Source organism: Megalobrama amblycephala, linkage group LG18 (genome assembly GCF_018812025.1).
Source record: "Megalobrama amblycephala isolate DHTTF-2021 linkage group LG18, ASM1881202v1, whole genome shotgun sequence".
Lineage (NCBI taxonomy): Eukaryota > Metazoa > Chordata > Actinopteri > Cypriniformes > Xenocyprididae > Megalobrama > Megalobrama amblycephala.
In genome coordinates this window covers 36,363,573-36,387,712 of record NC_063061.1, presented here as the reverse complement: position 1 = coordinate 36,387,712, position 24,140 = coordinate 36,363,573, and the positions used below count along the sequence as shown (strand labels likewise).

The 24,140-nt window shown below is 35.2% G+C and overlaps 2 protein-coding genes across 5 annotated transcripts; one reads left to right on the top strand and one right to left on the bottom strand.

Moving 5' to 3' along the window:
- Nucleotides 1-1,843: 1,843 nt before the first annotated feature.
- Nucleotides 1,844-18,294, bottom strand: miga2 (mitoguardin 2). Of its 3 annotated transcripts, none has more exons than XM_048166421.1 (16): nucleotides 18,187-18,294; nucleotides 17,156-17,410; nucleotides 15,732-15,939; nucleotides 15,310-15,425; nucleotides 15,099-15,219; nucleotides 12,725-12,855; nucleotides 12,495-12,612; nucleotides 12,061-12,167; nucleotides 11,853-11,965; nucleotides 9,176-9,248; nucleotides 9,001-9,087; nucleotides 8,146-8,244; nucleotides 6,738-6,872; nucleotides 6,258-6,311; nucleotides 5,964-6,080; nucleotides 1,844-2,581 (listed from the first exon to the last, which is right to left on the bottom strand). In XM_048166421.1, exons 2-16 carry the CDS (start codon nucleotides 17,249-17,251, stop codon nucleotides 2,357-2,359), a joined length of 1,800 nt encoding a protein of 599 aa, XP_048022378.1. In that variant the 5' UTR covers nucleotides 17,252-17,410; nucleotides 18,187-18,294; the 3' UTR covers nucleotides 1,844-2,356. The 3 variants fall into 3 exon arrangements, with proteins under 3 accessions (XP_048022378.1, XP_048022377.1, XP_048022379.1); XM_048166420.1 differs by having other exon boundaries at nucleotides 18,139-18,214; XM_048166422.1 differs by having other exon boundaries at nucleotides 12,061-12,137; nucleotides 18,139-18,214.
- A 1,543-nt stretch (nucleotides 18,295-19,837) lies between these two features.
- On the top strand, nucleotides 19,838-22,953 carry st6galnac4 (ST6 (alpha-N-acetyl-neuraminyl-2,3-beta-galactosyl-1,3)-N-acetylgalactosaminide alpha-2,6-sialyltransferase 4). 2 transcript variants are annotated; one of them, XM_048167240.1, is made up of 6 exons: nucleotides 19,838-19,902; nucleotides 20,248-20,319; nucleotides 20,406-20,546; nucleotides 20,642-21,051; nucleotides 21,137-21,244; nucleotides 21,604-22,953. In XM_048167240.1, the coding sequence occupies exons 2-6, from the start codon at nucleotides 20,308-20,310 to the stop codon at nucleotides 21,788-21,790; spliced, it is 858 nt and encodes a 285-aa protein (XP_048023197.1). In that variant the 5' UTR covers nucleotides 19,838-19,902; nucleotides 20,248-20,307; the 3' UTR covers nucleotides 21,791-22,953. The 2 variants fall into 2 exon arrangements, with proteins under 2 accessions (XP_048023197.1, XP_048023196.1); XM_048167239.1 differs by having other exon boundaries at nucleotides 19,844-19,987.
- The last annotated feature ends 1,187 nt before the right edge of the window (nucleotides 22,954-24,140 follow it).

The following is a 24,140-nucleotide window of genomic DNA, read 5'->3' as shown; positions in this document are numbered from 1 at the left end:
TTCTAATATCTAATTTCTCAAATGCCTCATGTGCACAATTAAAGCATTAGTTCACTTCAGAATTCAAATTTCCTGATAATTTACTCACCCCCATGTCATCCAAGATGTTCATGTCTTTCTTTCTTCAGTCGAAAAGAAATGAAGGTTTTTGAGGAAAACATTCCAGGATTTTTCTCCATATAGTGGAATTCACTGGGGTTCAACGGGTTGAAGGTTCAAATGTCAGTTTCAGTGCAGCTTCAAAGAGCCCTACATGATCCCAGACGAGGAATAAGAGTCTCATCTAGCGAAGCAATTGGTCATTTTCTAAAAAAGATAAAAATTTATATACTTTTTAACTACAAATGCTCGTCTTGCACTGCGCCACGCATTACGTAATCAGGTTGGAAAGGTCATGTGTGACGTAGTTGAAAGTTCCGATCCAAAGCGAACGTGCAAAGACTTAGTCAAACACCTTTTACAAAAAAAGGTAAAACAATGATATTGGACGATTTGGAAGTTGTTTTTCACCCTACTGCGGTACTTCCTCCTATGTCACACATGACCTTTCCAATGTGATTACGTAATGCGCGGCGCATCTCAGAGCAGTGCAAGACGAGCATTTGTAGTTAAAAAGACAAAATTTTATTTTTTATTAGAAAATGACCGATCATTTTTCTAGATAAGACCCTTATTCCTCGTCTGGGATCATGTAGGGCTCTTTGAAGCTGCACTGAAACTGACATTTGGACCTTCAACCCGTTGAACCCCAGTGAAGTCCACTATATGGAGAAAAATCCTGGAATGTTTTCCTCAAAAACCTTCATTTCTTTTCGACTGAAGAAAGAAAGACATGAACATCTTGAATGACATGGGGGTGAGTAAATTATCAGGAAATTTGAATTCTGAAATTAACTAATCCTTTAAGGAACATGGTCAAGTTTTGTCAAGGCTCAGTGACTTTGAGGATTGTTTTAGACATTTCATGAGCATTCTGTTTAAAATGACCAGAATTGGCCTTATTTTCTAAAATTATTAGAACTTTAATTAGCACGTTTTATACGTTATTGCAGGTAAAATTTATTACCATATGACAGACCAATCAAAAGACGCTAGCAAATGTGTTTTGTTGTTTGTTTTTGAACTAATCGACAGCATCTGTGCCATTGTTTATTATATATATATATCATAGTATATGTCCCTCAAAAACAAACAAAAAATCCACTTTAGCATATATTTCAACTGTAAACGCATCTTTTTGTTTGTATTCACAAAATCAAGTAGTCGCTGAAATTATCGTAATGGCACAGATGCAGTTCATAGTGTTTAAGATCCAGAGCTTGAAGGTTTGAACTCACTAAAATAAAGCACATTTATTTGCCACATATATGAAGCTGATCATTCCTACTCCTCTAATAGTGACGGCTCTACATATGTAACCCAATACCACTGATGTATTAAATTTATAATACATAATGAATATCTATATAATAGAATAGTAGATAATCAGCCATTTTAGTCCATGAGCAAGCCTGAATATTGATAAACAAAACAAGGTGTATAAATCAAGTATGACATATGATGACAGAAAATATAACGCACCGACAACTACATTTCGTTGACTTAAATATCCGAGGATTACGCTCTGATGAACACTGTGACTGATATATCGTGAGGGTGAGAATAAACCACAAGGGATACAGCAACTCTCAAAGGACACAATTGAGCTCAGCTAATGTGATCTGGACCGCTACATCCTGTTTTAATGACGCACTTCCTGTATGAGTCTCTCAAACTGCCTTGACATCTAAAACGTGCTGATAGATTTACACTAAAGTTCATAAATCTGTCTTGATTCTCCCTCTTCATTGTGTTCAGTGCAAGACTTTATTTGGCCATTGGCACAAAAATAAACGCTCAACAACACACTAACGGCCTGTAAAACAAACAAAAGCTAGTCTTTCGACGAAAGAGGCATGTGGGTTCGATTCAGAAGAGCTGCGACTCAAAACGAGGCTGAACGTTTGGCTAAAACCAAGTTTGGTTTTTATTCAGTTCCTTCAGATCGTGGCGAGTTCCTCAAAGTTTCAGAAAGAATCCATTTCCAAAGAATTCGTCAATCTGGGCGAATCCCGGTTCATAAAATTCAGGTGTCTAGATAGCAGCACTGGATTTTTTCGGGTGGCAAAGAAGCCGATCAAGAAAAGAGTCAGTCTCTCTAAATATCGGATGAAGTGGGACTGTAGCTGTAACGCCATTTAAGCGAATGCAGTTCTGTGAACTCTTTACAGTCATGCTGATTGGTCGGCGGTGACGAATAGCTAAATGAGGTCTGGGCTCTTTCAAAACTAGATAAGGTCATCAGGCATTCTGCACCTCAGTCTTGCTGTCCACTGACGTCCGGATGCCCACTGTTGTCTTGGCAAGGGCTCTTGGGTAGAGCTCCATTGGTCTCGGGTACACTGTCAATGCCCAGGTAACCCACTAGGATATCCGCCCGTCTGTGGGACAGACTGAGGATGTCTTCGGCCAGAGACGGGACGGACGTGAAACGCACCTTATCATGGTCAAACATGTCCTTCAGATACTGCACGATCTGTTGCTGTGGAGATCAAAGGAGAATGAATTTAGAAATAACTTGACCTCATCGTGTTTGAAGGGCCAGTGTGCATTAAATCGACTGGTGCTTTGGTGATTTTCAATGGATATATGAAGTCAGTTCTCCTCGAAGGTGTCCAGACTTCACTAATGACAAACAAACACATTACTGACTGTATTCATGTTCAAAACTAATGTTATAAAACAGTTAGTTCCTGTCCTTGATTCTGATTGGTCAATAGCTGTGTTTTATTCTCGATAATACACAGCACGATAAAACACTTTTAGCAACATAAACTTTATGTTCTCAATTGATATTGTTCATTGCATATTACCTGCATTCAGATTTAGCACTTTCCTTCAGGTCAGTCCTATGTTCATAATAAAAAATCAGTTTGAATTTACGCTGCGATCTTGTCCTTTTAAGAGTTAATGGGTTTTCCCGTGTCCTGCTGACACTGACAGCGCTAGTCAAAGCATTTGTCCTTTTGCATCTTGTTTAGCGACTGAGTGACTTGCTCATAAAGACTATCTTTGCCGCCATCTAATGGCGTAATAATGTAACTTCTGTTACTGTTCATGGTCAGGGACTATTTTTTCCAGCGGAAGGAAGGCTTTTAGTTATTTTACTTCATGAAAGATGCATTGATACATATTTTTTGGCTTTAATATTTGTATTGTGTGATAACTGTTTTATAAAAGCAATAAGCCCCGTGAAGCCGTGGTTTACAGTGAATTTATCACAGCTAAGGGGCATGTTAGGCATGGTGCAGAGCACTTATTGCTTTATTTTAACATTTCTAATCAGACATTTCTAACTTATTTTTGAGAAATGTTTTGCATGTAAGATGTGTTTGTGCATCTTTAGGTACAATAAATGACACTTGTTTTGATCATTTCTTATCTAATGCAGTTGTGTGAGATAGATATCGAGTGAGCGAGTGTATTACCTGCATTCAGATTTAGCACTTTCCTTCAGGTTAGTCCTATGTTCATAATAAAAAATCAGTTTGAATTTACGCTGCGATCTTGTCCTTTTAAGAGTTAATGGGTTTTCCCGTATCCTGCTGACACTGAAAGCGCTAGTTAAAGCATTTGTCCTTTTGCATCTTGTTTAGCGACTGATTGACTTGCTCATGAAGACAGTCTTTGCCGCCATCTAATGGCGTAATAATGTAACTTCTGTTGCTGTTCACGGTCGGGGACTATTTTTTCCGGCGGAAGGAAGGCTTTTAGTGAAAGTTTACTTCATGAAAGTTGCATTGATACATATTTTTTGGCTTTAATATTTGTATTGTGTGATAACTGTTTTATAAAAGCAATAAACCCTGTGAAGCCGTGGTTTACAGTGAATTTATCACAGCTAAGGGGCATGTTAGGCATGGTGCAGAGCGCTTATTGCTTTATTTTAACATTTCTAATCAGACATTTCTAACTTATTTTTGTGAATGTTTTGCATGTAAGATGTGTTTGTGCATCTTTATGTACAATAAATGACACTTGTTTTGATCATTTCTTATCTAATGCAATTGTGAGAGAGATATCAAGTTTCGAGATATCGAGTTTATTACCTGCATTAAGATTTAGCATTTTCCTTCAGGTCAGTCCTATGTTCATAATAAAAATCAGTTTGAATTTACACTGCGATCTTGTCATTTTAACATTTAAAGGTGCTAAAGAGGATCTTTTCGTCGACTGAGAAACCAAAGACTGTTAGTGAGTTTTTGAAATGAGCGCATGCGTAAGAACAACCCCCCCTCCTTCACAGCTCATTTTGAGTGAACGCCTCCCAAAACTCGTGCATGAGTATTGGAACACGAGTGTTTACCACCGGCATTAGCGTGTTAGTGGATTCATCATGTCGGACTCACCGCAGGTAACTCATAATCTGCAGTTGTTACTCCTGTCTCCTGACAAAAACATTGCATGCGGCGCCTGTGGAGTGTGGAAAGTTACTGGAGCGCGCAGCCGCGCACGTCTCGCACAAGGAACGTCACGGCAGTGATTGACAAGCCAGAGGGCCAATCGTTTACGCGATGATCGTGTAAACGATTGGCTGATGTTTTTAAGGCCCTACCTCATGCACAGATGATGTATATTAATATTATTACTTTCAGTGCACCCAATAAATAGTCTTTTATCAGTTAGTAAAGACAGTTTCAATTAATATTGCAAAAATGTATAAAACAAAACATCCTCTTTAGCACCTTTAATGGGTTTTCCCGTGTCCTGTTGACATTGACAGCGCTAGACAAAGCATTTGTCATTTGCGTCTTGCTCCGTGTTTACAACAAATTTCAATATAAAAGTCTTTGCGACTGAGTGACTCGCTCATAAAGGCAGTCTTTGCCACCATCTAATGGCGTAATAATGTAACTTCTGTTGCTGTTCACAGTCAGGGACTATTTTTTATTTTAACATTTCTAATCAGACATTTCTAACTTATTTTTGTCAAATGTTTTGCATGTAAGATGTGTTCCTTATGTACAATAAATGACACTTGTTTTGATCGTTTCTTATCTAATGCAATGACATTAGATTTTGTTTAAATTAACACAAAAAATTCTCTCTCTCTCTCTCTCTCATACACATGTACATATATATATATATATATATATATATATATATATATTTTTTTTTTTTTAGGAAATTAATACTTTTGTTCAGAGAGAGAAATATTATTTCTTATGTGTATTCAATCAATGTTGTAGCTTTTACATGATCAATTTTGTTAATCTTACTTTACATAGATTTCCTTATATAATATATAACATAATATATAATCTTTATATAATCTATAATATATAACATAACATAACATAAAAGTTAATCTACAGTTTCTGTGAAAAATGACTCTTTCTGCAGTCAAGCTCAGTTATCTGTGAAGAAGTTTAGGGAGTTAGATAAGATGTTTCCAATTAAAAATATTTACACACGTCAGGTGGGCACAACTATCATGGGATGTCGAATGAAATGGAAAATGTACTTATATGATAAAAGGAAGCAGGAGGCCTTATGAGAGTTAACTTTTGTTTATCCAATCGATTTTTAAAGTCTTTGTTTGCTGAAAAATTAATAGGTGTGATTTGACTGAATAAATACTCTGTTTTGTTTGGAGCTCACTTGGTAGCTCTCTGAGGTGTGTTTTGGTTGTAAGAGAGACTACCCTGATTTAAATATGATTTAATTAATTTTACTGTTAAACAAATATATATACACACACACACACAGACAGGGTTTATGATCTGATCGCAGACATCAGTGTGTCACAGAGATCAGATTAGCATCAGATTATGTGCTGATCTGGATTACACTTCCTTCTGGATTACTAGAAGGTTTGTCTCACGTGTGATGGAGGAGCGTGGAGAATACTGAGAACGTCTTACCTTGAATATGGTGCACACCTCACTGAGGTGCTGTCGGGGGCCCAGAAACCCAAAAGCCAAAACTGGACTCACATGTTCGGAGATGGCATAGAAATGGGCAATGAAACCGTCAGGAACCTGAGCAACAAACACAAAACAAGAGATACTATTACAATAAGAGTCGATGAAACACCTAACAAACGTAACTCATCCAACCCTCACCGTTTGTGCTACAGATATGATTCTTCAAATCAAGCAATGTAGATAAGATGTGTTTACAGATCTGAACACAGACCGGATGTTTTTCACACTCACCATTAGCAGTCTCCTTTTGGCTTTTAAGACAGACCAACAGGCTGTAGCCAATGCCTTATTTAAACAGAGAGAGACACAGAAAGATAAAACAAAAACAAAGACATAGATATGATAGAATTTATCAATATTTGATCTTCAAAATAAAGGCTTCTCATTGCTTCTTAGTTTTAGCAAATAACCCCTTTCTTATCGAGAACCAGTGTTTGACTTTTTAGGATTCTTGGGTTGCTATATGGTTCTTTTTAGGTTGTTCAGATCAGGGTTTTTTTGGGGGGGTTCTGCAAAACACCAGAACATAGATGGTTCCTGAAGAACTAGAAAAATAAATATTAAATAAAATATAATATAAATATTTTTTAACTAGAGAACACTCTCTGTGACACTTAAGAATTTATCCCACGCTCCTTTTTGGTTCTAAACGAAACCTTTATTTTCAATTGTGTAGATCCGATACATTTGGACTCAAGCACGTTTTATTACCGTCTCCTTGAAACTGTCCGAGAGCCATCGGTTCCTCAGAACCGCGACCACTGAAGACGGAGGACTTTCCAGATCTTCAAACGCATCCATCAGGATAAAGTCCAGCACAATGTCAAAGAAGTTCATACAGACCACCTATAGCACAATCAAAGGTCAAAAGGAAGTCATGTTTTTTTTTAATATTATTTATATACTATTGTAGTATTTATTAATATTCAGAATTAGCTTTTATTTTTATATTATAGTTTGTTTTGGTAATTTGATTAGTTAGTTTAGATATTTTATTTCATGTAATCTTTATTTAAATAATGAAAATGCTTTTTAATAGTTTTGGTTTTAGTTAAAGGTGCCGTAGAACGTTCTTTCACAAGATGTAATATAAGTCTAAGGTGTCCCCTGAATGTGTCTGTGAAGTTTCAGCTCAAAATACCCCATAGATTTTTATTAATTAATTTTTTAACTGCCTATTTTGGGGCATCATTAACTATGCACCGATTCAGGCTGCGGTCCCTTTAAATCGCGCACTCCCCGCCCCCGAGCTCTCGACTATAATACAGCGCATTTACAAAGTTCACACAGCTAATATAACCCTCAAAATGGATCTTTACAAGATGTTCGTCATGCATGCTACATGCATGTGTCGGATCATGTGAGTATAGTATTTATTTGGATGTTTACATTTGATTCTGAATGAGTTTGATAGTGTTCCGTGGCTAAAGCTAACATTACACACTGTTGGAGAGATTTATAAAGAATGAAGTTGTGTTTATGAATTATACAAACTGCAAGTGTTTAAAAATGAAAATAACGACGGCTCTTGTCTCCGTGAATACAGTAAGAAACGATGGTAACTTTAACCACATTTAACAGTACATTAGCAACATGCTAACGAAACATTTAGAAAGACAATTTACAAATATCACTAAAAATATCATGTAATCATGGATCATGTCAGTTATTATTGCTCCATCTGCCATTTTTCACTGTTTTACTTGCTTGCTTACCTAGTCTGATGATTCAGCTGTGCACATCCAGACGTGCTGCCCTTGTCTAATGCCTTGAACATGAGCTGGCATATGCAAATATTGGGGTCATACATATTAATGATCCCGACTGTTACGTAACGTGTTATGTTGAGATTCGCCTGTTTTTCAGAGGTCTTTTAAACAAATGAGATTTACACAAGAAGGAGGAAGCAATGGAGTTTGAGACTCACTGTATGTCATTTCCATGTACTGAACTCTTGTTATTCAACTATGCCAAGGTAAAATCAATTTTTGATTCTAGGGCACCTTTAACAATATCAACAATGGGACAGTCAAGAATAGCTGCTTGAAATCCAACGTGAACACAAAGAATATTGTTTAGGAACTAAAGAGACAGATAAATAGGACAAAATAGGACACACCCCTCGTCCTTCCAGCTCCATCTTGGTGACCGGCCACGTCTCTTCTCTCTTCGTGTACTGCAACATGTCATCATAACTCTCCAGAAACGCCTTTGGACTCTAAACATTCACACACACATTCAAAAACCATCAAAAAAATCCAGACATAAAATTTTAAAATGACTGTTTTTACTTTATTATTTACAGTCTCAGGTTTTATTAAGCACAATTCATTAATGCATGTTATTTTATGGGGAAAAAATATATATAATATAAATTTGTATATAATTTTTCATCAAAATGTAGCAACTTTCTCCACCTCTGAAACAACATTCCTTCCTGTTAAATGGTTAATAACAATAACACTCATCAATAATTCTCATGAATAATACAGTACTGCACACATTATTAACCACTGTATATTCAGAAATGTCACATTACACTTAAATAGGACCTGTTATGCCCTTTTACAGAGTCTTGATATTGTTTTTGGGTTGACAAGGACAGATTTTCATGCTTGATTGTTCAAAAATGCATTATTTTTCTCATATTTGTCATTGTTGCAGCTCCTCTCTTCCCAGTCTGTCAGTAACGCTCTGTTTAGTTCCTGTCTCTATGAAGCCCCTCCTTCTGAAAAGCACAATGTGCTCTGATTGGTCGGCTGGATCACTGTGTTGTGATTGGTCAACCGCTTCGAGCGTGTTTAGCCGCAAGTTTCAACAAACTAACTCAACTCAACCAGGCCCCGCCCCTTTATTTTACATATGCCTTGGGCGGGAATTATTTAAACGAGGAATATTGTGACGTGTTCAAGCAGAATAGGTCCTCTTTAAGTTAAGGAGTTGAATCTGTATTTGTAAATCATTTTTAAAGCACCTTGTTGGCTTTGGCCAGGAGTCCAGATATCATCCGCTTCCCTGTTTCCATGAAGAACATTCTGTGTCTCTCATCCAGCAGCAGCACCTACAGATACAACAAACACATACAGATTTTACCAACAGCCCTGTTCCCATGTGTGTGTGTGTGTAATCATGTGTGAGAGTGTGCTGACCTGGAAGGCCTGTCGAACGCAGTGCAGTTTGGCAAGGAAGTCCTGATCGCTGTAACACTCCAGGAGTTCAGTTCTGTAAAACAGAGGCACAAAAATGACACTGAGTGTGTGTTCCCATCAGCCCTTGCTCCCTGACCTAATATGGAAATCCTTAAATCCCAGAGGAGAATGCGTGAGGGGAACATCTGTACAGTATGTGCAGTCGTACACATGGTCTCATGTCATCTTAGAAACAGTGCTAATGGAGTGGAGTGTAGGGTTTATGATATTAATATTCATTGTTTTATTCATTCATTAGCATGTATTGTGTAGGACAGCAGTTCTCAAACTTTTTGACTCAAAGGCCCCTGTTACAGGCTGTTTCTGGTGCAATTTTCAATTTTTTTAATTAGAGGGATGCAAACAGGTACGGGGAGAAAAAAGGGTGAGAACATTGTGTATTATTTTTTTTAAAGATATTTGCTTTACATGCTCATTTGTAGTTACTTTAAGGGAATTTTTTATTATTATTATTACTACATTATATGTCCAAAACTGTAATGTTTCACAAAAAAAAAAAAAAAACAGCATTTTGTTGCAACAGTTTCAAGATTGAATACATTTGGTCAAAATCTCATGTTATGAAAGACGAAGTGCTATGCAAGCTATTTAAAACAATATTGGCCGATTAGATGGCAATACTGAGCTAAACTGCAAACTGTTTGCCCTCTCAACCTTCTCCGTTCCCACATCTCAGTCCTCACATACATAAAATATTACCCTTTTAAGACATAGTTTTTAAAGTAAAGAGTAAAGGAAGCATGTACAGTACTTTCTGAAACAAACAGTTCTTTACTTACTCTTGTAAGTTCACAAGTACTTAATCACTTCATAGCCTAAGCAGATTAAAGTTGGGCAATAATATAGTTTTGTGAGGATACAAGCAATTAAAATTTGATTTACAGTAAATATATATATATATATATATATATATATATTATATATTATATATATATATATATATATATATATATATATATATATATATATATATATATATATATATATATATATATATATATATATATATATTATATATATAAATATATATATATATATATATATAATATATATATATCTCGCTTTATGTGAGTATATTGTATGTATGCGGATAAATTTGAACATATATACAGCTATATAAAGAGCTGGCGATGACGCAGTTACATTTTGCAATAAAAGTCAAGCAGTTGATATTTGTTATATAGTTTATATCGCTTTACATAAAAAAGGTAACTGCAACTTTTTATCTAACAATTCTGACTTTTTTCTCAGAATTGCATGATATAAACTCGCAATTGCGTCTTATAAAGTCAGAATTGTGAGATATAAAGTCAGAATTAAAAAAAAAAGTCAGAATTTCAAGATATAAAGTCAGAATTGCGAGAAAAAGTCAGAATTTCGAGTTAAAGTCAGAATTTTGAAAAAAAAGGTCAGAATTGCAAGTTATAAAGTCAGAATTGCATAATATAAAGTCAGAATTGTCAGAATTGTGAGTTATAAAGTCAGAATTGCGAGAAAAAGTCAGAATTGTGTTATAAAGCCAGAATTGTGAGAAAAAGTCAGAATTGCATGACATAAAGTCAGAATTGCATGACATAAAGTCAGAATTGCATGATATAAAGTCAGAATTGCATGATATAAAGTCAGAATTGTGAGATATAAAGTTAGAATTGCGAGTTATAAAGTCAGAATTGCATGACAAAGTCAGAATTGTGAGATATAAAGTCAGAATTGCGAGTTATAAAGTCAGAACTGCATGATATAAAGTCAGAATTGCGAGTTATAAAGTCAGAATTGCATGACATAAAGTCAGAATTGCGAGTTATAAAGTCAGAATTGCATGACATAAAGTCAGAATTGCATGACAAAGTCAGAATTGCATGATATAAAGTCAGAATTGTGAGATATAAAGTCAGAATTGCGAGTTATAAAGTCAGAATTGCATGATATAAAGTCAGAATTGCGAGATATAAAGTCAGAATTGCGTGATATAAAGTCGGAATTGCGAGATATAAAGTCGGAATTGCGAGTTATAAAGTCAGAATTGCGAGTTATAAAGTCAGAATTGCGAGTTATAAAGTCAGAATTGCGAGATATAAAGTCAGAATTGCGTGATATAAAGTCAGAATTGCGAGTTATAAAGTCAGAATTGCGTGACAAAGTCAGAATTGCGAGTTATAAAGTCAGAATTGCGAGATATAAAGTCAGAATTGCGAGATATAAAGTCAGAATTGCGAGATATAAAGTCAGAATTGCGAGTTATAAAGTCAGAATTGCGAGATATAAAGTCAGAATTGAGAGATATAAAGTCAGAATTGCGAGTTATAAAGTCAGAATTGCGTGACAAAGTCAGAATTGCGAGTTATAAAGTCAGAATTGCGAGATATAAAGTCAGAATTGCGAGATATAAAGTCAGAATTGAGAGATATAAAGTCAGAATTGAGAGATATAAAGTCAGAATTAAGATATAAAAATTCGCAATTACCTTTTTTATTTTTTTATTTCATGGCGGAAACAAGCTTCCATAGTATGCAGATAAAGTGGGATATAATATTTATCCAAATGTATGTATTTTAGGGATAAGGGTCCCAGTATATAATACTTAGGGTGTCAGTATGCAGTGTGTAGTATTCACTACCTCAGTGATCTGCAGGCCACGTCTCCATCTCTCACTAAACTCAGGGCTTCTTCGTACAGAGCTGCCGGCTTCAGCGGATGATACGTGTCCTCTAGTGAGAACGTCTCAAACAACTATAGAGACAAAGTGGGAAGTGACATCATATATATGCAGGAGAAGTTGCACGTGTCTGTTGACACAATGTGTATGTGTGTGTGTGTGTCCTGACCTCAGCGGCGGAGAAAAACGAGTCGTCCGACGTGACTGTCGTGGCATCGTCGTCTTGGATCGGATGGGAGCTTCCCACTGTGGGCAGAATCAGCGTTCCTTCACTCTCTGCACACAAACTACTTCGTTAAGGAAGTTACAGACAACACACTGGTGACATAACTTTGGTTGCCTGGCTGGAGTGAGATTTTGATGCCTGAATTGATCACATTATGATCCAATAATTTAATTTTTAATTGGGGGATAAAAATATCTTAATTTGTGTTGATGAACTGAACGGTTGGTATGGCGCTTCATATGATTAAAAAATGTTTTAAACAAATCAAAAAAACAATTCTATTTTAAGCTGTCTTTTTATTTGGTGTAAGAGCATGAGACAGAGCCTCAAAAAACATTTGGCAACCCCGCATAAGCATGTGTTTGAGCGCATCTGACCCAGATCAGCGAGCAGGCTGTCAGGTGGGATGGTGCTGCCGAAGTCTTCCTGTAGATGGTAGGCTCGGTGCAGCAGAGATTCCAGCTTCTCCGCAAACTGATGATTCTGAAGTTCAGGCTGAAAATCACATTGCAGTTGAACAGAAATCACACAGAGAAAAAAGAGTGAGATGAACACATGACTGTTGGTATTTTTACTGTAGTGATGCTTACGAATAAGAGATATTTACCGAATGACGCTCAACGAGTTCTGATCCTTGCGGGGCGAGACTGCTAGAGCCGGATGCACCGGAGTGAGCTCGGTGTCTGATGTTTAAAGCCAGTTCCCACTTCCGAAGAGCTTCCTCAAAAAGCTCCATACCTGCAGGAGGAAAAGACCTCCATCAGCTGCACACACTTATGCTCACAAGGCTGCATTAATTTTATAAAAAATACAGTAATATTGTGAAATATTATTACAATTTAAAATAACTGTTTTCTATTGTAATATATGTGACCCGTGTCGGCATTACGAGCTACAGGCAAAACAAGTCAAAAATGTCAATCTGAGGTTTTCACAAAAATTTGTTCATTAAGCCTTCATCTAACGATCCAAATGCTTCAAATCGCAATTAAACATCTAAATATATCTGTTTGTATGCTTCCTGAGAGGAGTACCTTTCCTTTGTCCATGAAAAATGCCGTTTTTCTCTGCTTTTTAAAGCGCATAGTAAATTGTAGTATACTGTATATATTATAGTATTTACAACACTATGTTAATAAATGCTATACTGTATTGACTATAGTGAACTGATAAACTATAATGCTGTAGTATACTTTAGTTTTTACTACAGTAAACTGTATTGATTGTAGTGTATATAGCCTTTAGTTGTAGAAAACGTAGTACAGTATTGGGTAAAGTAATTTGTTTATATTACTAAAGTTGTTATATAACCAAAGCAACTATAGAATGACCACAACAAATTAACTGAAGTACTTTACTATAGTATTTTTGACTTTGCTGACTTCAAACAGGTGTCGTTTTTTGTTGGATTCCAACAAATCATTCATCATTTAATAGAGATTGTGAAAATAACAATATCGAATTTTTGACAATTTGCTCAGCACGGGTCACATATATTAAAATGTAATTTATTCCTGTGATCAAAGCTGAATTTTCAGCATCATTACTCCAGTCTTCAGTGTCACATGATCCTTCAGAAATCATTCTAATATGCTGATTTGCTGCTCAGAAAACATTTCTTATTATTATCAGTGTTGAAAACAGTTGTGCTGCGGGATATTTTTGTGCAAACCGTGAACAGAAAGTTCAAAAGAACAGCATTTATATGAAATAGAAATCTTTTGTAGTATTATAAATGTCTTTCCTTTCACTTTTGATCAATTTAATGCAAAAGTATTAATTTCTTTAAAAAAAAAAATCTTACTGACCCATGCAGGAGAAATATTATTTCTTATGTGTATTCAATCAGTTTTGTAGCTTTTACATGATCAATTTTGTTAATCTTATATGAGTTACACATATTTCCTTATATAATCCAACATAACTTTTAAATCATGAGAAAATGTCATTTGTTTTTTGACATCTAGATATATGTGTATGAACATTGCATGTATTGAAAATTGTTTAAATTGTTTAAGATATGTTGTTTCTGAAGAGTGCTGACCGTTTAAGAATGTAAGGGGACGAACCGAAGGTTTCTGAGGTTATGCTGAACATGTAAGGGTTAGATTTTGATTGATGAGATATACATAAATTAGCTTTTTATTTTCAGGTCTAAGCATTGAGTCACTTTTCTGTCATACATTTAGTGATATATTGTTTTTAATGTTTTTCTCTCTCTGATGTGTCAAAGCTAATCTACAGTTTCTGTGAAAAATGACTCTTTCTGCAGTCAAGCTCAGTTATCTGTGAAGAAGTTTAGGGAGTTAGATAAAATGTTTCCAATTAAAAATATTTACACACGTCAGGTGGGCACAACTATCATGGGATGTCGAATGAATCGGAAAATGTACTTATATGATAAAAGGAAGCAGGAGGCCTTATGAGAGTTAACTTTTGTTTATCCAATCGATTTTTAAAGTCTTTGTTTGCTGAAAAATTATGTATGATTTGACTGAATAAATACTCTGTTTTGTTTGGAGCTCTCTTGGTAGCTCTCTGAGGTGTGTTTTTGGTTGTAAGAGAGACTACCCTGATTATCAGAAATAAATATGTTTTAATAATTTTGCTGTTGAATGGCCTGACTTTAATCTCATAGATGAATGGCAGTATATTTATTAAACGTCTCTGAATGTCATTATATTAGATAAGAATGACAAGTGTCATTTATTGTAGAGAAAGATGCACAAACACATTTTACAAGCAAAACATTAACATAGTATTTTTGTGGAAACAAGATTTTTTGATGAATAAAAAAAGTTCAAAAGAACAGCGTTTATGTGAAAAATTATTTTTTGCATCCTTTTTTGCACCCTAAATCAAGCATTTAATGCATCCTTGCTGAATTTTTTTTACTTCAAACTGTTGAACAGTAGTGTAGCATGTAACAAAGTATGTAGTATGGAAGACAATACAAAAATCACATGACTAAACTACATTACCCATGAGATACAGGTTCTCAGCATTGGCATCCTCTCCGACTCCTGCCTCCTCCGCCACTGGCTCCGCCTCCCACGGCATCCCAGTGTTCACTGATTGGTTGGGAGAGGAGGGGACTCGCATCTGAGGCAGATCCAAACAAAACGGTTAAAAACTGCCAGTTAAACCTTTTTGTTACCAAATAAACAGGTAGACAATGTGAGATTTACGCACAGAGGCGATGCTGTGTGAAGAGCTGGAGTGTTTGCTTTGTGCGAGAGACGAGACGCCGCTGAGCGTGTCATTACTGCGGGTGCTGGGACTCATCATCTGCCGCCCTGGAACCGGACCTGAACGCAGACAAATGAACAAGCAAAGGGAAAATGAGATCCATGTTCTTTTGTATATAGCATTTACAGGTGACATATCATGAAAAACTGGATATATTTTTTTTTCTTATATATTCTATTACATGATGTGCCGATTAATTCATCGCAAATTAACTGCACATTAAATTTGGCTGAGAAATTACCCCCAAAAGTCATTATTGTGTTAAATGAGAAAGTTATGTTATAATATAAAATGATAAACATACAAAAAAATGTAAATACTATAAAATTGTATAACATGAAAGCAAAATACATGGACATCCTCACCTCTCTTGAGCGAAGCCGGCCGGCTGGTTCGGAGCAGCTGTTCTGGGATGCCCACAGGTTTCTGCGCTTCTTTACTGGCCACCTGCTTCCTCTTCCTGCCCCGCCTCTTTAACTGATGTGCGGTCAGTGCCAGAGCGACGCTGCCCAGTGCCGTGGCGAACAGCACCTTCTTCAGACTAGGACTCAACTTCAGCTGAGAGAATATAGACTGAGAGAGAAACAGAGAGATTGAGTCAGAAATGAGGGATGCCAGAAAGGAAATGCATTCATTATTACAAAAAAAAAAAAAAAAGCTAAACAAATTGCTGAAAACATCAACAAAATGCAAGAGTTTTATTTGCATCTAAATCAGATTAATGATTAATCCATTGAGTCCAGAAGTTTCTGAACAAAACGTATTATATATATATATATATATATATAAATGTTTTGATATATATATTTACATTGAAAATATATTTTAAAAATGGACAAAAAATTTGAGAGTAAATATAAGCAAGAAAACTAATTAAAACATTTTATATAAATATATTTTAACAACTATATTAGCATTTTTGTGTATTTGAAATATATATATTTTTGCTGGATGGAATTTCTGTATACATCTTAAAAATACATTTTTGGTGAATGAAAAAAAAATGTTCAAATATTTTGGGAAATATAAATATATTTACATTGAAAATATTTTTTTAAAAATTAGAAAAAATATATACTTATATTAGAGGGAATATAAGTAAAATTATTGAAACATTTTTATATACATTTTTATATTTTCCAATATTAAAATACAAATTAAAAAATAAATAAATAAATAGGGGGAAGGGAATGATAATCCAAGAATAATTGCAAAATTGCATAAATTCATCTTTTTATTTTTTAACAGTGTTAAAATGACAAAAGCACATAACACAAATGCTAAAAAGTAAACTAAAAAGAAAACTGAAAATATTATTAAAATTAAAAGATAATTCAAAATATTAACAAATAAATAATACTAAAAAAACACAATCAATCAGCAGCTGATTATTCAAAATGGAGATTTTTTTATTTTTAAAATGGTAGTTTCAATATTATTACGTTTTACATGCTTAATTTTATTCTTTATCAAAATTCATCAAAGCAGCAAAACTTTCATTTATAGTTGACAGCTCTGCGTAAAATATATATCAATTCTTTTTAGACCCTTCAAAATCTGATTTTTGGTCAAATTCTGTTAGAAAAAAATATAGTTAAATTTTTTTTGAAGAAGATAGCATTGTTACAACTATACCTGGGCTGTAGTAATGCCTTCGCAAACTCCCTCAGACATATTATCGTTTTTATTTGATAGCAGACAATGTAAAGTCCAAGACTACTCTGGTATATAGTAGTTGTGTATGTATCGAGCAGTTGTGTGGCGTATGATCAGATATAGACATGCGTACCTGTCCAAAGGTGGAATACAGGAACACAGGGATCTCAGCCACAGTCATGGCTAAGGCCTGCATGATGGACATGCCCTCTGCACTTCTGAATGACATCTCAGCTCCGCCCCTCCCTCCTGCAGATGCTTTCACATCCGAGTCGCTCCAAACGGATCCCGGAGCTCAGTTCTGGCCTCTAGGCTGGACGTGACACTGACTGGAGATCGGCAGGACTCATCCACAAACAGAGCTTCCAGGTCTCCGCATTTTCATTGCCTTGGAGGACAAAAAACATTTCATATCATTTTAGTGGTTTAGATTAGAAGCTTTGCTTATATAAACAGATTCAAACAGTCCATATTCAAAATATGTGTCACAATGACATGTAGTTAGATGGAAAACTCATAATCTCACGCAACAATAAAAGCTTAATTTGACCTAATATAATAATCCGCCTCTATATAATAGGGTGAATCTCACAAAACTATACACAAGGAAGGAATAAATTATATTTTGCATGAAGAAAATTAAGCCTATTTCTAATATTTAAATAAAATGGGGGGATAGATAGATTTAAGCAAATCACACGCCCCTTCTTCAGTCATATCTGACCGTTCAAGACATAATTTTATGAATTATAACATAATTGCACAGTAAAAGTGGTTCTTGAGGAGTCAATTTTCTCAGAAATATAAAGGTTTATGTTGAGAATTCATCATATTTACCTGCAGCTACATTATACATGAATATCAGAAGTCACTGGCAACTACAAAAATCATATTTATTTTATTATTACTTATAGTATTTATATTGATTCATAAATAAACTGAGCTTCCATGTGTCCATGCCCTTAGCTTAGCTCAACACACACACACCAGGCTTCAGGATAGAGTCCCAGTCATATAAACAGGAATATATGCTTAAAGCGGAGATCAGATCAGACACCAATAGCAGATTGAACTGCAATATTAAAAGTGAAATACTGAAAAGCAGCACACACTCACTTTCTCCTGGCTTGGAAGGACATTTTCATTCCGCATTCACACACTAACCTGTGATTTCCTGGTGGGCGGGGCAGAGTTTTGAGCGACAGGTGGAAAAACGTATAACGGCTTTAGATGGCTCGGCAGTAACCAATCGGGAAAGAGGAGGGAGATACGTAGAGTGTTGATTATCCAATGACATCAACAGTCGCGATGCGACTCTTGGCTCTCCATGAACTGACGTCTGACTGTATCGAGCACATAATAATAATAATAATAATAATAATAATAATAATAATAATAATAATAATTAATTATTATTATTAATATAATAATGATTACTTAATTATAATAAAAAAATATTGACTACATAAAAATATTACGATTGCGTTTAATGTACATTGTATGATAAAATATGAAAAACTTGGTCCACAGTCGTAAAAAGTGGAAATAACACAAAATAATAAAGCGATATTTTATTAATTTTAAAAATGCCCGTAGTAATATAGTATTTTTGCAGTTACCATGAAAAAAGGGGTATGATGATGATAAATTGATAACGGTGATTTTTTTAATCTCTAACATTTGAGATAGTTATTTAAAATTTTAAGATAAATTTAAAAAAATTAACGTTATTTAAACGTATTAATGTCTCGTTTCTATTCTCGTTAAAAAGTTTCTATATATATGTATAAGTTTCTATATTTATATATCTTTCAAATAAAGTGTAATTTTTCCCATTTTTCCCAAGTAATCTACGCTGTATTTATTTAATCTAAAATTTTAGATAGTTATTTCGAATTTTAAGATAAATTAAAAAAACATTTAAGTTATTTAAACGTATTAAAGGGTTAGTTCACCCCAAAAATTAAAATTCTGTCATTTATTACTCACCTTCATGCCGTTCCACACCCGTAAGTCCTTCGTTAATCTTCGGAATACAAATTAAGATATTTTTGTTGAAATCCGATGGCTCAGTGAGGCCTGCATAGCCAGCAATGACATTTCCTCTCTCAAGATCCATTAATGTACTAAAAACATATTTAAATCAGTTCATGTGAGTACAGTGGTTCGATATTAATATTATAAAGCGATGAGAATATTTTTGGTGCGCCAAAAATAAACAAAATAACGACTTATGTAGTGATGGCCGATTTCAAAACACTGCTTCAGGAAGATTCGGAGCGTTATGGATCTTTTGTGTCGAATCAGCAGTTCGGAGTGCCGAAGTCACATGATTTCAGCAGTTTGGCGGATTGACACGCAAGTGACGCAGTCCTAATCATGATTCGACACAAAAGATTCATAACGGTCTGATGCTTCCTGAAGCATCAGACCGTTTCCATCTCGAGAGAGGAAATGTCATTGCTCCCTATGCAGGTCTCACGAAGCCATCGGATTTCAACAAAAATATCTTAATTTGTGTTCCGAAGATGAACGAAGGTCTTACGGGTGTGGAATGACATGAGAGTGAGTAATTAATGACATTATTTCATTATTTTCATTTTTGGGTGAACTAATCCTTTAATGTCTCATTACTATTCTCGTTAAAAAGTTTATATATATAAACTTATATATATATATATATATATATATATCTTTCAAATAAAATGTATTCTAATCTTTTCCATTTTTCCCAAGTTAAGTAATCTACGCTTTATTTATTTATTCAGTCCTCCATATATAATATATTATTATTATTCCAGCGTCACGCTCAGAAGCGGAACTAAAGTTACAGCAGCGTTTCCCTGTCGGAACGTAAATATCAGCGTGCCAAGGAAAAATGTGAGAAGGCTAATCTTACAGCTAATTATGTGGTTATCTATTGTTTTTCACACTCTCCATATATTGATTACCGATTACATTTAAGGTAAATAAAATCAATATATAAAGGGCTGTATGTGATTATTGATGTTTATTGTCGTTCCGCTGTTATAAGTTTCTCATGGTGTCAGCAGGTTTCTTACAGTAGATAATAATAAACTGTTATTGATCTAATCAAGTTATTACAGTACAGAGTGTGTGTATATATATATATATATATATAAAGTATGTGCTAGTGTTTTTATTTGCACACTGTCATTGAATGATTGATTGAATTAGAGTATTTTTTCTTCCATATTTTCCCAGGAAAATGAGTGTTTCCTCCCCAGTTGAGCACCTGGGTTGGAGCTTCAGCCTCAATAGGACATGAAATCCCTGGTATTGCTTTCATATCCCATAGTATGACTGTGAAATGTGTCAGAAAATAGTGTATTATTGACTCTCTCATGTCCTTCATCCCTCAGAGTATTCACTGGATCTGCCTCCTCTTCCTCTCTGTGTGTCTGTTGCTATGGTACAATCATGTGATGAGGACTGGACTTGCCAGGAAAACAGGTCTCCATGGTTACGTGAGGGTTCATCCCAAGACTCGCTCAAGTTTGTATGTAAGTTGCATTCCACCTTTGAACCGAAATACAATTCAGTTTAAAACTGTGCACTCTTACTTTTGTTCATATAATGTATTTTATTTACACTTCAGTTGCTGGACGTCCGCTGCGGCCGCTGTGCCGTGGTGTCCAGTTCCGGGCAGATGCTGGGCGGTGGACGGGGTCACGAGATCGACCAGCAGGACTGTGTGATCCGGATGAACGCTGCGCCCACCGTGGGATACGAGGCTGATGTGGGGAACAGGACCAGCCTGCGTGTCGTCTCTCACACCAGCGTGCCACACCTGATACGCCAGCAGGAATACTTCTTCGGACGAGAGGCGGGAACTAGATATGTCGTTTGGGGCCCTGAGAAGAACATGAGGCAGGATGGAAAGGGGAAAATCTTCAATGCACTAGTGACGCTGGCCAAGAAGTACCCGCATACACACATCTACACCGTCACCAGAGAAAAGGTTCAGTACTGTGACAGTGTGTTTCAAAACGAAACAGGCAAAAACAGGTCATTTTTTTCTCTAGTACATCATGTAAAAAAATTAATTGGATTTTCAGATTATTAAATGACGGGATTTCTTTGTCTCTGTCAGGATGAAATCCGGGGCTTTTCTCAGTACAGGGTTTTTTACTATGATTTTGGCTCTGGAGTTGTGTGACAGTGTTCTGGTTTACGGAATGATTGACGGCTCTTACTGCAGGTGAGATCTCGTGAGTTTCATTGTAGGGAAATGCACAATTCATTCAAGATTATACATATATATATATATATATATATATATATATATATATATATATATATATATATATATATAAAATTGCATCTCACCTGTACAGAAACCAGTTTACAGAATTGCTGCACTGTAGAATTTTTAAACTAGTTTGCAGTTTTTTTTTTAATACTTGTGCATTTAAAGCTCAATATATTATGTAATCGATAGGTTTATAGTGAATATAAATTAAATTATGATATATATATATATATATATATATATATATATATATATATATATATAATGCACTGCAGTCCACTAAGTTCTCTGCTTTGGCTTGATTACAGTCTCTCTAACCACTCGTTCGTGCCGTACCACTACTACGAGCCGTCCCGTCTGGATGAGTGCCGGATGTACCGCGTTCATGAACACGCGAAGAGGGGCGGCCATCGCTTCATCACTGAGAAACTCATTTACAGCCGCTGGGCCTCTCAGGGGAAACTACGGTTTGTTTACCCACCCTGGTCACCATAGTAACATCAGCAGGTGTAGGTCGGTCTTCAGCAAACATCTCTCCTCGCAATGTACATACTCGTATCAAAAAACACTGTGGTGCTTTTAGTGTGTAAATCAGTTTGGCTTTTAAATCATGCTGCTTTTGTTTTTGTTTTATATGGTACTATTTTATTTCTTCTTATTTCATAGTATTCATAATGAGCCTTTTGCATTTTAATAATGTTTATCATTTTATTGAGACTGAGAGTGTCACAAATGTGAATGTCAGTTTGTCTTTTGTATGTTAGTCTGATCTTTGATAAACTGAACTAGCTAAACTCATCTGTGTGAGAGGATCTGGATTCATAGTGTGAATTCAGGATCAGGAATATTCATGATGGCAGTCAAATGACATTTAATTCACAGTTCACATAATACCTCTTCTATCAAACGTAAATAATCGAATTATTTCTACATTGCATTGATCATACATGCAGAATCATGTCTGAATGAATCCATGCATTGATCTGCTTGAACAAGAATACTAGGTAGACTACTGAAGCTCGGTTAACAGTAGTTAGGATAACTAAATCCTTCATGCTAGTCATTTATACATTTGTATTAAGTATTATTAAGTTATCTATTTATTAGTAAGAATCTTGCACAACACTGACACCAATGTTTTTGTCATTAACACTGTGATTTCCTAATATTTCAGTCCTTTTCAAATCAACCAAATTTCAGAAACTTCCCTAGCTCAAATTTTTGATGCTGTTCATATTTGTTCTGAAGAAAGAGTGATGAAAGGCAAAATTTTAAATGCCATGGATTAATATTTGTAATATGAGTAATCCGATATTTTGTGGAGGGGGGTCAAAATGACAATTTTCACCTGAGTTTTGGAGCCAAATTACAGGGGGGGAAAATTATTTTAGAGTGATGGCAGCATCATGATTTTATTTTTACACATAGATTGGAATTATTAGTAAAATCTGTTGTCTTTTATTTCATTTTATGAAAAAAGCAGTTTTTAATTTTTTTTTCTCAAGTTTGCATGCGTTTAACTCAAGAAGTTGGAATTGTGTGATATAAAGTCGGAATTGTGAGTTATAAAGTCAGAATTGTGAGTTATAAAGTCAGAATTGCGAGTTATAAAGTCGGAATTGTGAATTATAAAGTCGGAATTGTGAGATATAAAGTCGGAATTGCGAGTTATAAAGTCAGAATTGCGAGTTATAAAGTCGGAATTGCGAGTTATAAAGTCAGAATTGTGAGATATCAAGTCAAAATTGAGAGTTATAAAGTCAGAATTGCGAGTTATAAAGTCGGAATTGCGAGATATCAAGTCAAAATTGAGAGTTATAAAGTCAGAATTGTGAGTTATAAAGTCGGAATTGCGAGTTATAAAGTCGGAATTGTGAATTATAAAGTCGGAATTGTGAGTTATAAAGTCGGAATTGCCAGATATAAAGTCAGAATTGCATGTTATAAAGTCAGAATTGCGAGTTATAAAGTCGGAATTGCGAGTTATAAAGTCAGAATTGCGAGTTATAAAGTCAGAATTGCGAGTTATAAAGTCAGAATTGCGAGTTATAAAGTCAGAATTGCGAGTTATAAAGTCAGAATTGCGAGTTATAAAGTCGGAATTGCAAGATATAAAGTCAGAATTGAACTCCTTCTAAACTTGACATTCTGAGAAAAAACGTCAGTCTTTTTTCCCTCACAATTGGACACGAAATTGCGAATTTATATCTCACAATTCTGACTTTATAACTTACCATTGTGACTTCATATCGCAATTCTGAGAAGAAAAGTCAGAACTGTGTGATAAAAACTCATTACTGTGAGATAAAAAGTCGCAATTACCTTTTTTATTTTTTATTTTTTATTTCAAGGCGAAAACAAGGTAGGTTGGCACAGAAAACATAGGTTTAGGAGTAGGGTTAGTGTAAGGGAATAGAATATACAGTTTGTACAGAAAAACCATTATGCCTATGGAGTGTCCCCATAAACCACATATACAAGTGTGTGTGTGTGTGTGTGTGTGTGTGTGTGTGTTCATAGAGAATGTGCTTGTTCAGCCACTAATGTTGATTTTTCCTGAACATCAGCTGTTATGGCGACTGTATGTACAGATAGGTTCATCTCTGTGTGCATAAATACTGTCTGCAAGTCATTTCCACTGTTTTAGCATTTGCCACGATCACAACCCCAACCCAATTGTGTTTATCTCATTTTTTATTTGAGGATTTTTCTGTAAAGCTGAAAGAAAAGGTTACCATGCTTTTATGATTATATAAGTTTATTTTTGTATTTAGTCAAAGTTGAAAGGTGCAAAATGTTACTGCGGATCATATGGTACTATTTTCAGTATTCCAGTACTGCATGC

Excerpts from the sequence above, each read along its gene's own strand:
- st6galnac4 (XM_048167240.1), top strand. Across the intron at positions 20,547-20,641 it reads AGACTCGCTCAAGTTTGTAT|TTGCTGGACGTCCGCTGCGG; the intron begins GTAAGTTGCATT and ends TTTACACTTCAG. Across the intron at positions 21,052-21,136 it reads AACGAAACAGGCAAAAACAG|GATGAAATCCGGGGCTTTTC; the intron begins GTCATTTTTTTC and ends TGTCTCTGTCAG.
- miga2 (XM_048166421.1), bottom strand. The coding sequence starts at position 17,251 with ATGTCATTCAGAAGTGCAGAGGGCATGTCCATCATGCAGGCCTTAGCC. Across the intron at positions 8,245-9,000 it reads TCCTGGCCAAAGCCAACAAG|AGTCCAAAGGCGTTTCTGGA; the intron begins GTGCTTTAAAAA and ends GTGAATGTTTAG. Across the intron at positions 6,312-6,737 it reads CGGACAGTTTCAAGGAGACG|GCATTGGCTACAGCCTGTTG; the intron begins GTAATAAAACGT and ends TGTTTAAATAAG.